This window comes from Vanessa cardui, chromosome 27 (genome assembly GCF_905220365.1).
Source record: "Vanessa cardui chromosome 27, ilVanCard2.1, whole genome shotgun sequence".
NCBI classification, from domain to species: Eukaryota; Metazoa; Arthropoda; class Insecta; order Lepidoptera; family Nymphalidae; genus Vanessa; species Vanessa cardui.
The window spans coordinates 193704-209431 of record NC_061149.1 but is presented as its reverse complement, the minus strand read 5'-3'; the positions used below and the strand labels follow the sequence as shown (position 1 = coordinate 209431).

The 15728-nt window shown below is 35.8% G+C and overlaps 1 protein-coding gene across 2 annotated transcripts; it reads left to right on the top strand.

The window, feature by feature from the left end:
- Nucleotides 1-3695: 3695 nt before the first annotated feature.
- LOC124541096 (aldo-keto reductase AKR2E4-like) lies at nt 3696-14632 on the top strand. 2 transcript variants are annotated; one of them, XM_047118923.1, is made up of 7 exons: nt 3696-3759; nt 11061-11156; nt 11591-11773; nt 12339-12455; nt 12937-13104; nt 13518-13718; nt 14164-14632. In XM_047118923.1, the coding sequence occupies exons 1-7, from the start codon at nt 3724-3726 to the stop codon at nt 14383-14385; spliced, it is 1023 nt and encodes a 340-aa protein (XP_046974879.1). In that variant the 5' UTR covers nt 3696-3723; the 3' UTR covers nt 14386-14632. The 2 variants fall into 2 exon arrangements, with proteins under 2 accessions (XP_046974879.1, XP_046974880.1); XM_047118924.1 differs by lacking the exon at nt 3696-3759 and adding an exon at nt 7800-7961.
- Nucleotides 14633-15728: the final 1096 nt, after the last annotated feature.

Sequence of the window (15728 nt, the reverse complement as noted above, 5' to 3'; positions counted from 1 at the left end):
ATTTATATTTCAGATTATATTTCAGTTTGTTAAATGACAATTCAAAAGGACGTGTAAAATAGTCGACTTATATAAAATCCGTTTTTGAACAGTACAGCGGTGTCGAAGTATTAATTCAAAAAGATATACTAAATAATGTTAGTGATATTAATTTATTAGAGCTTTAAACAATAAACAAGTGCACAGTTAATGTTTAGCGTTTCTTCGTAACGATACATCTTATGTTCACATCGTTAAGGAGTTTTGTTTAAAAATAAACCACAAACACACGTCCGGAGAAGTTGTAAAGATTGCCATGAGAGATTAACTACTTTAACCGATTACGACGCCATAAAGTCGGTTATGGTTTAGCGCCTTATTAAACTTATTATAGTTAGAATATACTTAACTAGCGACCCACGGGTGCAATACTGATACTGAATATACCACAGAATTTGTTTATTTACGACATCATATTAGAAACTTCCAAAAATACCAGTGTTTCTTTACTATATTGTCCGTGTATATGAAAAACTTCCTCTCAAAACAATCTATCTATTAAAAAAAAAACATATCAAAATCCGATACGTAATTTTAAAGATCTAAGTGTACACAGGGATAGAAAACGGTAGGCGACTTTGTTTGTGTAATGATGATGATGATAACTGTAGTTTGGAAGCCTGTAAAGGTGGGGTCACCCCTCGAGGCGTTACAGAAACATGCGCAAGCCATCCAGTGATGCCCCTTGAAGAGACGGAATGGGCATTCCGGAAAGCTGAGGCACACCAGGGGCTCCGGCGAGTCCCACATATCTCCATTTCAAATTATAGCCTGTGTTGTTCTCAAATTAACGGCTGCGCGTGAAATATCCTCAACCCTGATCTTATTTACTTAAATGCTTAAGCGGAGATGTTTGATTACGTAATCTTTGTATAAAGTAAAGTAACAGCCTGTAAATTACCCACTGCTGGGCTAAGGCCTAAGGTTGAAAAGAGGGTGTGGAAAATATTCCACCATGCTGTTCCAATGCGGGTTGGTGGAACGCACATGTGGCAGAATTTCGATGAAATTAGATACATGCGCCGCCGAGCTCCAGATTAATTTTAAACACAAATTAAGCACATAATTTTTTTTAAATTTAAAAAAAAGAAAAAAAATTATATAACTTTGTAGAGCTCGATATATAATTATCGAAACCATCAATAATGTCTATATTCTGTTACTTCGCTGATAACACAATGTTTATCAACAGCTATTAATTATATCTTCTTACGATGTTATATATTGATATTTTTATGTATTATATTGAATATATAAGAATTGTTTACATTTAGGACACGAATTAATACAATATTGAATTGAATTGATGTATGCGAAGCTGAGGACCTTCTTTATTAACTTTTTTCCTACAGGAATGCATCAAACTGTTCCGCAGGTTATTGTGCCTTTTAAAATGTAATGCCGCAACACTAGAATAAAAAAAATCAAAATCAAAATAAACGTTGTTCAAGTGGGCTTTTACAAGCACTTTTGAATCGTCATTTAACAATTAAGTGAACCTACCACCGGTTCAGAAAGTAGATTCTACCAAGAAGAACCGGCTAGAACCTCAGTAGTTACTATTGATGTAAGCCGTTATTATCGAAATTATTGTCAAAACGGTACAGCGGATAGAACACGACTTTTTTAAGCGATTTCAGGTTCCAAAATGATCCAGAGTGCCTATATTTTAATACTTAGATATATTTTCCATGTATCAATTGACAGGTACCTAGTCCGACACCTGTCATATCATACCGACAACTGTCATATCTGTGATTGCGTCGACTAAGAGGTTCGATCTTTCCAACTCCAAGGAAGCGCAGACTTCAGTATTTGTTAGTGATTTGAACTTAATATCTTTACGCGTTCCTGAGAAATAGTCCTTGGAGGTCAGACAACAAAGTGATAATATATGGTTACTTTTTTAATATGTTCCAAGCTCGTACTTGAGAAGCCTTTGGTTTTACACTCAACCTCTTTCTATAAGAGTAGGGAACAGAGGAGAAATACATGTATTTACGCACACACATAAACGCAGTTATTATTGCCGGTGTATTGATTACTCGTGACTGTCTATCGTGAAATTTGGTAATCTTTATTATTTGTAAATGAAATTAAATATTACCTAAACCATATCTGATAAGCGCCAGAGTCCTCCCGAAGCATTGAACTTGGCCCCCATACCGATAACATATCTCACCACGTATCATGGCCACTCATGGTAAATCCTGAAGTTCATCGCTTTCTTTATCGGGAATGTACTATATATCTTATATCTGTGGTTTTTAAAGATACATTTTTTGAATGTATCCGTCTGTTTGTGAATATTCTGTGAATGTGATCGATCGTATGAAAACCATGAAGTATAATTGGTTTAGCTTTATAAAATACCACTTATTAATTATCCTGGACCTGGCGATGTCCAAAATTTTGGACCTGGTCAGGTCTAGTTAACCGAAGAAACTAGTCTCCTTTTATCGGTGAAACTGTTTTTAGTAATTTCATGGTCTCGACCTTCCAAATATTTCGGACTTTAAAAACAAAGTGGCTATACTTCGAAGTTGCACGCTTCGCGCTTCCTTTTCCAATGTAGCCTTGATGACTTTTAATATACTAAAGACCATTCCAATGATAGTAGAGAAAATATACACAAACCCTAGATTTATGTATTTCATGCGATAGCTAACAAGTGAGCATTATTGTGCACTACTAAGAGCTTATGATTAATATATCTTTATTCATGTTATCGAGTTAAAGAGTACAGAGGTTGGTATCCGAAAAGGATGCCGTCATCTCTGATCCTATATTTATCACCATTTTATCGAGGTTCATTAAGATTATTATTTTATCAAAGATAAAGTAACATAGGTAAAGTAAAGTAACTGCCTTTAAATTTCCCACTGCTGGGATAAGGCCTCCTCTTTCATTAAAGAGAGGATTTGGAACATATTCCACCACGCTGGTCCAATGCGGGTTTGTGAAATGCACATGTGGCAGAATTTCGATGAAATTAAACACATGCAGGTTTCCTCACGATGTTTTCCTTCACCGCCAAGCATGAGAAGAATTATAAACACAAATTAAGCACATACGAGTATATATAGTGGTGCTTGCCTGGATTTGAACCGACAATCATCCCAAGGGGGATATCTCAGCTCAACAATAACAACATAGGTAAACTTTAGAACAATTGTCTATATTCTTTTCTCACCATAAAAGGAAATAAGTGACATAAAAAACATTTTACAGCAAATTGTTGACATCAATGGTCGAGCTTGATAAATCTATAGATTTACAGACAGAGATGACGGCACCCTCTCGGGAGACCACCCTCTGTACTCTTTTTCAGTTTCATGATTGAGGGAGTTATTGTAATTACAGGTACACACATATAGGATCTTAAAACCATTAATTGGTGATGCATCGATATTATTGCTACGGCTACAATATACGGTACTTGTGCAGGCGGCTCACTTTTTGCAGTGGCCGTGTCTATGGAGGAAGTTTGACGTCAGGTGCAAGAACGGACTCTTCACATCAAACAGTTTGTTTGGTCTGTCTTCCGAAAATAAATTAATTCAATATCCCGACGGCCGGAGACGCGTGTTTTATCCGCTCGTATTTCGTAAATAGATAACGTATCAAATAAATATATAATGTGGACGTAACGGGAATCCAGTCAAAAGTCAATCTTTGGACAAAATGGACGTTATTGGAGCCCTCGTCTGTTTCGTGTTGGTGAGTAATTTCACATACACACAATTGAATCTATAATTAAGGTTTTTTTTTTATAATATCTAACTGAAAAAACTAAACCAAGATGCAGCGCGATTCGGAGAAGATTTGAGCATAAAATATTCTATAAGTACCGGCTCTTAGTTTCAAACTTAGACTGTTGACGAAACAAACTATCATTAATAATATAATAACTGCCTTATTAACATTGTGTTGTTAAATAGTGTTGTATCATGATCTTTTGAATGTCAAATATTGCTGACAATAATCCCCTAGTATATTTGATATAATCAGTATTATTATAATTCTCCTTATTAAATACTCACCGGAGCGGATCACAGTCACTAAGTTTTATTGACTTATGTCACATATTTTAGTGTAAATACTTTTTAAATTGCTGTAGAATCATCATTACATAGCACAAAACAAAGTCGCCAACCGCCGTCTGTCCCTGTGTCTGCTTATCTTGACTTTGATGCGGTTATTTTAATACATAGATCCGTTGTCTTAGAAACGTTAGAGATGTCTATTTTTAACTGAGAGTAGTTATGAGGACCCGTGGCGAGGTACCTTCATTACTTCGGACGCGAATTACCATTTCAAGATCTATTTTGTAGACACTGAACGAAAGGAACTCTCTTTCCGTCTACCTATCCTAACGTTTTCCTCTAATCAATTAAATAGTTTATTATTATATTTTTGTACTAATTACATGTACATGTACGATACGCGGTCGGTCTCCTTCATTTTGCATTTTTCATCGTTGCCGATGTGCTTTTCTGTATGAAATAACTTCGCATTTTCACTGATTTACGTTAATACACAATTGTGATGCTGAATATGCCCTTGAAGTGTTATGATTTTATAGTCAATATCGTGTACACATTTTCATATTTCAAATAACAATTTCTCGGTCGAATCTACTTTCCGAACCGGTGGTAGCTTCACTTAATTGTGCCATAGAAGGGCGGTCTGTCAAACAGGCCAGCTAAATGTCAATTAATCCAAGGAAGTGAGAGGTTGTCTCTTGTACTTTTAGTAGCATTTACTCACCTTTCAAGCCAAAACACAACAATACTTTAACAATCTGAGCATTGCTGCTTGGATAATAGATAATGTAGATATAGCAGGTGGTACCTTCCAGGTTTGCTCAAAATACTACCACCAAGAGAATGATTGTACAGTGATGCATTATGAAGTTAAAATGAATTTCGGACGGGGAAGATCACCACGAGAATAGAACGTGGTTCCTGGCTAGGCATATTTAATAATATTCATGAATATTTTCATTAATTAAATTAATAATTTAAGTACGCTCTGTACTATTGTGTTTTGAATACGGATACATTGTTTGGTTCGACCTAATTCGCAAACGTACACGTCAGCGTTACCGAAGTGACGCCAGTGTCGTTTATCATGACGTCACAATATACATAATATGTAATAAAATGAAAATAATCAAGTTTACTGCACTAGTTACTTTTTAATGCAATTTCTTTTTAATAATTTTGACCGATTTGTTTTATTAGCAAAACCCACTGACGCGTGAAAGTTCTGCCCGTGACTGTAATTTATTGTTTACTTTATAATAGTAACTGCTCCTCTCCCTTCATGGAAAAGGTTAGGAGCATATTCCACCACGCTGCTCCAATTCGGGCTAGTGGATTCACATTGAAATTAGTCACATATAAGTTTTCTTACGATGTTTTCCTCCACCGCCGAGCTTGAGATGAAAATTCAGTGGTGTTGCCTGGGTTTGTACCCGCAATCATCGGTTAAGACGAGTTCTAACCACTCAGCTCAATTAACTGGTTTTGATTGTCTATGATTTACCTTGACTTCTTGAAGTGAAAACTTATCGCCGGGAAGTCAGGGACGCGCGACGCGATCGTAACCTCTACATACATATATTTACATCCGAAATGTTTGTGTTTTGAGGCAGCGGATGTGCTGCTCCGTTTCCTTGCTGTTGGTGGCCATCGCAGGGGTTTTTAGTGAGTACAATCTTACATAACCCGACATAAGGAGTCGGGTATCTATGCAAACTTACCCTGCGTCAACAAAAAAAAAAGGCATCAGCACAGAAAAAAACACATAACATTTTGTATATCAAAATAAACAAAATCATGATAAATATTTTTTTATCGGATACGGAGTTTTAAAACATCCCTGACTTTCACTAATACGCGGTAGGTATATACAATGTAATTGTACGAATTATTGTTTAATTAAAATTTTATTTATATTTGAGCTCTGGCCCCACAATGTGTTTCGAATTCGAATTATTGCTTAGTGTCAATAAAAGTGGAAACCAGACCAGTGGCAGTCGCGATGTTGCGATGGTCGCCTGCTGTCGCTGGTTATTCTGTCGTGTAATTCGGTATGAAAAACAAAAGGAAAACAACAGGGGACAGATGCTCTCGTGCGTCAGAGGTCCCACAACAATCGTCTAAATGAAAAAGTACTCTAACATCTGAGGATTACTTGCCAAATCCTCTGCGTATCCACAATTCAGTCTAAGTATATTCGGCGTGAAGGTCTTGACTTGACCTTCCCCTAATCGTAACCCAGCGTCAGATACGAGCTCAGTGACCCCAAACAGATAGGAGACACTGAATGGGTGGTTCATTTCTTCGTCGTAAGTAGTCCTCGAGTGGAGAGAGGACAAATAAAAACACGTTATAAAAACAAGCGAAGGTTTTGTTTTTTATTTAATGAGTGTTTGCACCGAACACACAGGTATCTTGTTTATTATCAACGCATTTTTATACTGAATTGGTTCAGGTATATTTCCGTTGTTACCAATTATTTTTTTTATGGAATAGGTTGGCAGACTAGCATATGGGCCACCTGATGGTAACGGTAAATGGAACTATTCCTTATATCGTCAATGCGAACATCACCAACTTTGGGAACTGATGCTATGTCCCTTGTGCCTGTAGTTACACTGGCTCACTCACCGTTCAAACCGGAACACAACAATACTACGTACTGTTGTTTAGCGATTGAATATCTGATGAGTGGGTGGTACCTACCCAGGCGGGCTTGCACAAAGCCCTACCACCAAGTAAAATGTGTTTGTTTATTGTTATTTCTATGAATTGTTGATTGTCGTTTTGACGTTACTTTGTGGCAACGCTACAGGTCTTGAATTTGATTTTATTTTACAAAATAAAGCAGTCCGGTCTATACATAATCTTGATGCTAGGTAGTTCGAGGAGATATAACAAAGAAGGAATACTCACAGTTGCTTCAAAATATTAAAAATTGTAATAATAGTGTATGTTGGTAACAGTGAACATTGGTTACTTTGATAGATTAAGTGATTGTTATTGTATGTTCAATAGTACATACACGAGAAGTAAGGACAAGTTAATAACGCCAATAAATCCTGCTCTGGACGAGTTATTCGTTTCTATATTAAAATTCTGCCGTTATTTTTATAAAATATGTATATTCCGAGGAATTTCCTCAGGGGTGACACATTTAACGGCCGGTTTTTTCTCCAGCAATTAATATTTTAAAGTTAATTAAATCACACGAAACAGCCGTGTAGAATATCACAGATGGACAAATAGCTCCCCCTAGACGAAAGTTGGAGGACCTTATTCCATTACGCTAAACACCAGATACCAAATATTATCCCATCCATTCAGGCGTCCTCACGATGTTATCCTTCCCTGCTCAACAAATGAATTAAGTTCCAAATCAGTGGCGAAAGCACGAGTTTGAAGCAACATAGAAACCCACCCACACCTTGGTTTTTATAATAAATAGGAAGATGGACGAGCAAATGGGCCACCAGAGGGCAAGGGGAACTAAGGTATTAGATATATATGAAATAATGTTCACTCTTGGTCTGTTACACCCTCACTGAGGACTGCTGTTTGGCGGTAGAATATACGGTACCTACCCAGATGGGCTTGCAAAGCCCTACCATAGAGTAACAACGTCACATCTAGTTTGTTAATAATAATTTATACATGAAAGTGAAAGTCATAATCTGCCATTATTAATATTCGTAGTCAGAGCGCTAAGGATGCTCGCTCTCGTCGGGCGCGTGCCAATATAAAATCGTGTTTTGTTGGTCGCTCTACATTGTGCACAGCGCTTGCGATTGCGGCTGATAACAGTCGCGTTGTTTACATAAATAACGCACACCGAGCAATGGAGTGTTTACTGTAGTGTGAAGACGCTCTTACAAGGTTAGTGATAGCCAAAATATATTTTCACTTATTTTTCTCACTAATACTATAAATGCTAACTGAAATTTGATTGAAGCATAAATTATATTCTGGAAAAACATGCGAGTCATTTTTTTAATTCAATTTATATCTATATATATGTTATGTTATGTTTGTATATATTTTTTAGTTTATTGTACCTAAGACTTACAAAACACGCATACTTTAATTCGAAATGATTTATAGGCGGTGATTCGTTAAACAATGTTTCATCTTCGGAAAGTCAAATTAATAAACATACAGAGATAAATCGGTTATTTAAAAATAATCATCGTCTACATTTGATAGAACGCGAAAAGATAAAAGTAAAAATAAAACTACGCAAACATACTTAAATTCTACTTAAATAAACAAAACAGAATAAAACTGTGAAATAAACGATTTTTGATATATGACGACCTCTGTGGTCGAGCGGTGTGTACGTCGGTTTTCATTGGTACGCCACTCCCGAACGTACGAGGTCCCGGGTTCGATTCCCGGCCGAGTCGATGTCGATTACCATTAGTTTCCTATGTAGTCTTGGTTCTGGGTGTTTGTGGTACCGTCGTTACTTCTGATCTTCCATAACACAAGTGCTTAAGTTACTTACATAGGGATCAGAGTAATGTATGTGATGTTGTCTCATATTTAAAAAAAAAAAGATATTTTTTTTTAGCTATTGTACCAGCTCGTTGGCTGAGTTTGAACAGCTACCCCTAAGTAGTTAGTAGTAGTGTGAACCAGCTCATTAGGTATCTTTTTATGTTATGTTTTTGGTATCTCTAATTGACCTTTCAAAACCCAGTTCAATTTATTTTTGTATAAACTCTTGCTGTTTAAGCGTGAATCACGATTAATTTAGTTGATAATAAGCTGATGTTGTTTTGAAGAAAGTATTCATGAGATTCGAAGTCGCTACTAGTTAGAACATCTTTACCGATCACTGATTTGTCATGTACTTACTTAACTATTTTTTATAAATACGACCTCCGCCGTCGGTTGCGACCGCGCCGGTTATTGTGAAGTTTATCGATACATTTATTATGTAGTTCATATTATTAGCAACGCTTCCCGACTTCGCAAGGGTGCAATACTGATACTAAATATTCTACATTATTTGTTTATTTACAACAATACATTAGATACTTCTAAAATTATCAGTTCTTTACTATATTATCCATGTATTATATACAAAAACCTTCCTTATAAGACGCCAAATCTTTTGTGATAAGCTGTTTTTTTGTAATGTTGGAGAATGTAACAGTATTTTGTCCACACCTGATTCTGTCTCGGCAAAGAAATTGTACAAATTGATTGAAAGTGTACAAAGAAGCTAAATTAATATAAACGTTTAATAACAGGGCGATATGGTCGCAGTAGCGACAAACCTCTTAATTAAAGAAAAAAAACCTTCCTCTCGAATCACTCTGAAAACTGATTTTGATGCGGTTTTTTTTTTAATAGAAATATTAAAAAAAAACCGCATCAAAATCAGTTGTGTTATTTTAAAGATCTAAGTGTATATAGAGGTAGACAGCGGTAAGAGACTGTTTTATGCTATGTAACGATAATAATGTAATGAAGGTGACGCTAATCAGTTAGGGTCATTGAACCGCGCGACGATTTCAGTAACAGCTGTTTTAAAACCTGGGTGAAAATTCTACTAACATGTAATGGTGATGAGTTGATTCCATTCAGATCCGAATTCTATAATTCCTTACAAAAATAAACCCCAGCTGAATGGTAGTTGAGGGATAATTCTACATGTTCGTTTACGATGCAACCCCAATCAGAGTTGACACCCTTTTCCATATTTCGTCTGTCTTCAACCCGATGTTCAGTGGTAAGGCAGAGTCGCCCGTGTGAAGGACCTCTGTAGAGTTACAAATAGCCAATGCTGAATCTGAGTAACTGTTTATCTGTCTCTTGAATCTGTATTTTGGCTCGTAATTATCTACAGCATCGAAGTAAGATCGGAAGGACATCCCCTCCGAATGGACATCACCCGCTATCCGGCTAAAATTTAAAGGGCAAAACGCCCACCAGAAAGTACACGATTAAAAATGTGTCGATATCGTATTGCTGCATTTACTGCTGCTGCTAAACTCTGCTATATTACTATACAAAGATTGATCTAGATACCTACAACAACAGCCTGTAAATTTCCCACTGCTGGGATAAGGCCTCCTCTCCCTTTGAATAGAAGATTCGAAACATATTCCACCACGCTGTATCAATGCGGGTATATGGAACACACGTGTGGAATTTCTATGAAATTAAGACACGTCATGTAGTTTTCCTCACGATATTTTCCTTCACCGCCGAGCACGAGATAAACAATTAAGCACATGAATATTCAGTGGTGCTTGCCTGGATGTGAACCAGCAATCATTGGTTAAGTCGCACGCGTTCTAACCACTGGACCATCTTGGTTCTCACTATTCAGCATTGCTCCTTATAACTATATTTATTTTTACTTTCAAGGTTCTGTTTTTACTTCTTTAAGTTTTACCTTATGGCTTATAATCGCTTGAAGTACTGCCGGAAGCATTAGCAAGAACAATATGCAGTATTAACTCAATTGAGAATGGCCAGGTACAAATACATTACTGTAATTATACTGTACCAAAATGTTTTTGTATATTTAAGTGTATATACCTATTTAAGTATATTTTTAGGCTACTATAAGATTTATAAGAGATGAGATGGTAAAATGTACCGAATATATCAAAACATCGCGGCGGACGGTAGAACAAATATAATCAAAATATTCATCGTTCGAGTAGGCTCATAATAGCACTTTGGATCATCATGTTACAGTATTGAGTTAAATGTAACGCTACAACCGGTTCGGTAAGTCGCTTCCACCGAAAAGAACCGGCAAGAAACTCATTGATTACTTTTGCACCATATTAATTACAGACTATGTGATTAAAGCACAATTAAATTTATATATATCCTGTCTACGTATCAACAAACACTAAGTCCGCGCTTTTTTATCTTTAATAGAGATTAGAAGAATATAAAAAGGATCAGGACATATTAAATTGTTAATTAACTTAATATTTTCCTTTAAAACAGATGTCAACAGCGCTCGCGAGTGTGCCGAAATACAAACTGAATAATGGAAGGGAGATACCGGCTATCGCCTTGGGGACTTTCCTGGGGTTTGACGAGGTGAGTTACAGTCTTCATATCTCCTTACAGAATATATTACGACACTAATTTCGTATTTTTCTCAAAATTACCTATAATTTTATAATGTTTTATAACATTAAAAACGAAATTTTTGACACATGAAGAATTATGCCGCCATTTTATATTTGAGTTATTACTGTATTTTTTTTTAAATTGAAAAATAAGTCAGTTGTAATAAAAGTTAGCCTTTTTTATTTCCCCTTAACAATGTTGACATTACTTTACGTTTTTGTTTTGAATATTTTCGATTAGTACCTGGTAATGTTGGTCGCACTACCATTTGAAGAAGTTGCCGTATCATTCGTTAAAAAAAATCAATAATAAAAATAATAAAGGTATAATTTTCAGCACTAATAAAAGTCACGACCCCAAAGTGCTATATTTTGATGTAATTTCTTTAAACCATTCATCAGCGGGGCATGGCGAAATCACAAAACAAGCAGCTGAGAGACGTGATCCTCGAGGCCATCGACGTCGGCTACAGACACTTCGACACGGCTTCCGTGTACGAGACGGAGGGAGAGATCGGAGAGGCTGTCCGGATGAAAATCGATGAAGGAGTCGTGCAGAGAGAAGACATCTTCATAACCACTAAAGTATTACTTTTATTGTACTGTATTAAGAACTTTTTATAGGACGAAACTGTTGGCCAATCTTAGGCACGAGGGAAGACACATCTTAGACCTCATTTATCAACAGCTTGTAAATTTCCCACAGCTGGGCTAAAGCCTCCTTTCCCTTTGAGGTTTAGAACATATTCCACCACTCTGTTCCAAAGCGGGTTGGCGGAATTCACATGTGGCAGAATTTCTATAAAATTAGACACATGTATTTCCTCACGATGTTTTCCTTTACCGCCGAGAACGAGGTGAATTATAAGCTCAAATTAGACCCCATTGGGTTGTTTCAATATAGCGTCTGTGAAAGTATTGACGATTTCCCTTGACAGTCTTCCTGAAACAAATTCAGTATAATGTAAAATTATCTTAACATACATTATATGTTACTGAAAAATACTCGTGTTAGATATAGCTGTAAATATTTACTTGTCAGTCATAAGCAATTAATTGTGATAAGATTTAAAACAAGTTTAAATTTACGAGATAAAATCTGCGCACTTTTTAAAACTATGATAACTAATTTATTATGTATATATTTCAGCTATGGAACACTCATCATAAGAGGGAGCAAGTGGTGAAAGCTCTAAATGAATCGCTTCAGAAGATGGGCCTGAACTACGTAGACCTCTACTTGATGCACTGGCCCATTGGACTCAACGTGAGATTCTTATTTCATTATATAAAAAAAAAACAATTTTCATCTGTATTTCAAAATTTTTTAATCGGAAAGTAACATAGAATAGAGTAACATAGAACGAAAGTAACATACATAAAGTATACAACTTACATTATTTCATATTATATACTGGTGACAGTTTTTACTATGCTATAATTTGGCGAATGACCATATAGTCTACCTGATGGTAAATGGTCACCACAGCCCATAAACAATGGCGCTGTAAGAAGCATTAAACATTCCTTACATCGCTAATGCGCTACCAACCTACCGAACTAAGATCCTTCAGTCCGGAACACAACAATACTAAGTGCTGTTGTTTAGCGGTAGAATATCCGATGAGTGCATGTTACGCTTGCAATTGTTACTACGCGTGACGACGTGGTCATGATTTGTTGTCACTTAGATGGTCATGCTTAGTCAGTAAAATACAATTTACAATTGTACTCACGTCATTTTACAGGAGGACTACAGTCACTCCGACGTGGACTATATGGAAACCTGGCGCGGTCTGGAGGACGCACAGCGCTTGGGTCTCACGAAGTCCATCGGAGTCTCCAATTTTAATAAGGATCAGCTGCGACGGGTGATAGAAGAAGGGAATATCAAGCCGGTCGTTATAGAAATCGAGGTAAATATCTTGTTTTTAACCATATTAGAAAAGCTTTGTCATTATAATCCATACTGGTTCACATAATGTTGTCTTAAATTTTCGCGATTATTACACATTGAAATAAAACTAGTTATAACGGATTTGAATCGCGTATATTAATTATTTTTACATCCCGACGTTTCGAACACTTACAGTCTACCCGTGACCACGAACGCTGTAAAGTGCTCAAAATCTACGCGATTCAAATCCGTTACCTATAACTAGTTTTATTTCATTATAATCCATTTAGCACTTAACTGTAATTAACTTTTGTTGCTCTTTTTTTTCTGTTCTCATCTTGAACACAATTGTCCTTCATTTTTTATTTATTGATACCTCATTGGTCACTTAGTGATATTTCTTGATTTTTTGCTTAAATCGCTTTGTTCCAGATTCATCCACAAATAATCCAAAAAGAGCTCGTGGACTACGCGCAGTCGCAGGGCGTCGTGGTGATGGGATTCAGTCCATTCGGCTCGTTGGTCATGCGGTACGGAATGCACTTCCCCGGACCCAAACTCGATAACCCCTTGCTGGTGGAAATAGCTGATAAGTACGGGAAAACCACACCGCAGGTCGTTCTGCGATGGCTGGTAAGTATTTTTCATCAAACTGACTTCAAAAATAGAAAGTATTCCCAGTTTTCTAAGAAAAAATAGCCTATTTTGTACGGCTTCTGTTATTCTTCTTCGGTTCCCTATGTATGCTTTGATCTTTAAAAATGCACAACGAATTTTAATGTGTTTTTTTTAATAGATAGATTGATTCAAGAGGAAGGTTTGTATGTAGAATACATACACAATATAGTAGAGAAACACAAATTTTAGTTCCTAGAGTGATGTCATAAGACGTAGCGGTTTATATTGCCTAATGACTGCAAAAATGTGAACGTTGAAGACATTATGTAGTATATGTAGTACCAGAAATATATATACATATGTATACAGCGAATACACTCGAGAAAATAATTTGAGGTTAATTATTCATTGTTATTTTAGTATTTTATCACAATAACTAACAATAAATTTTATTTAACAGGTGGACAGGAACGTTATCCCCATACCGAAGACACTGAAATACAAGCGTCTGAAGGAAAATATAAATATTTTCGACTTCGAATTGACGTCTGAAGAAATTGAGAAAATCAACGAGTTCGACACTAAAACAAGATACACTTTTCCATCGTTTTGGCAAACTCATCCTTATTATCCGTTCGAGAGAATCGATAATCCTATAGCGGATCCGTTTGTGAAGAACTAATACGGGCAGCGCATAGTTAACAACTTTAACATTCCATTTTGTCCTCCGAGGTTGAATTGTTAATATTACACGCCTGCCCAAAAAGTAGTGCAATACTTTAACATGCATTTATATGAGTTTTCTTATTCTACCATCACTTTAAATACCTAGATATACAGGGTATCGTTTGACTACTTACTTTAGTGACCTAGCTACAATCAATTAATTCAGGGCTGTTTTGACTTTTAATTCTTAAGGAAAAAAATGTTATTTTCATAAACGTATTCTTTACTACACAAGCCAATTAGAATAATAACTTTATACATAATAGCCGATAGCGTTCGTGTGTAATGTAACACCAGGAATGCAGAAACATTAATGGATATGACATGACATTCGGCCGCTACAAGCGTGACGCGTTGGCGAATTTCCGTATAATTATGTATTGACTTAGTCATTATATATTCAACAATCGAATAGTAATAGTTTAAAATATAAGATTTTGAGATATTTGGGCAAACCAGTGTAAGTGATCTTAGTTCCTAGTCGGTAGTTCCACCTACCATCGGATTGCCCATTTGCCGTCCGCTTACATGTTTGAATTAAAAAAAAATGTTCTCATATATCGTTTGTTATATTGTTTGGGATATTAACTACATATTTTCATAGTATAGTAGTTTTATCTCATTCAATCTTTTCGTAACATTTAAAGAGGTACTACAATATAACGGCATTTATACGTATAAATAATTAGGAAAGTATTATATTAAGACTCATTTATAAACATATTTTTTTATAGTGTAATTTAAAAACAGATTTGTACAAAAAAATCTGTGACACTGATGTGAGCGCGTTATTTACTTGTGTTTGCGTAATAAAGTCTGAAATAAATTTTAAAAAATACACATGTTATTTTATTTCTTGGTAGCAAGTTGCTATTGGACGATTTTTGTATTAAAAGCTGCATAAAAATTTATAGCTATTCTTCTTGGTTGGACAATATTTAAGGGTTTGCTGCATTGTTTCATGGTTATCACAGTCGGCAACCAGTAAACAATTTTATGAGAGAAAAATAATGGCAGTGTATAAATAGATGAGCAATATTGTTTGAGGCAGAACTTGAGAAGTTATGGTTATATAAAAATATGTTCAATAATGTCGCTATATACTCAATAAATTAGTGCTAAATTTGAAGAAATATTTTTGGTATTGAAAGAACTGAAACCATTCCAGTTTTCCAATTTTTTTTAGCTTAACTTTAATAGTGTAATACAGCCGAGAGATAAGTAGCTTTGTGTATAATCACCCTTTTTTACCTCTCACTGTCATTGAAGACATTTTGGATATCCAAACATAATCTGTGA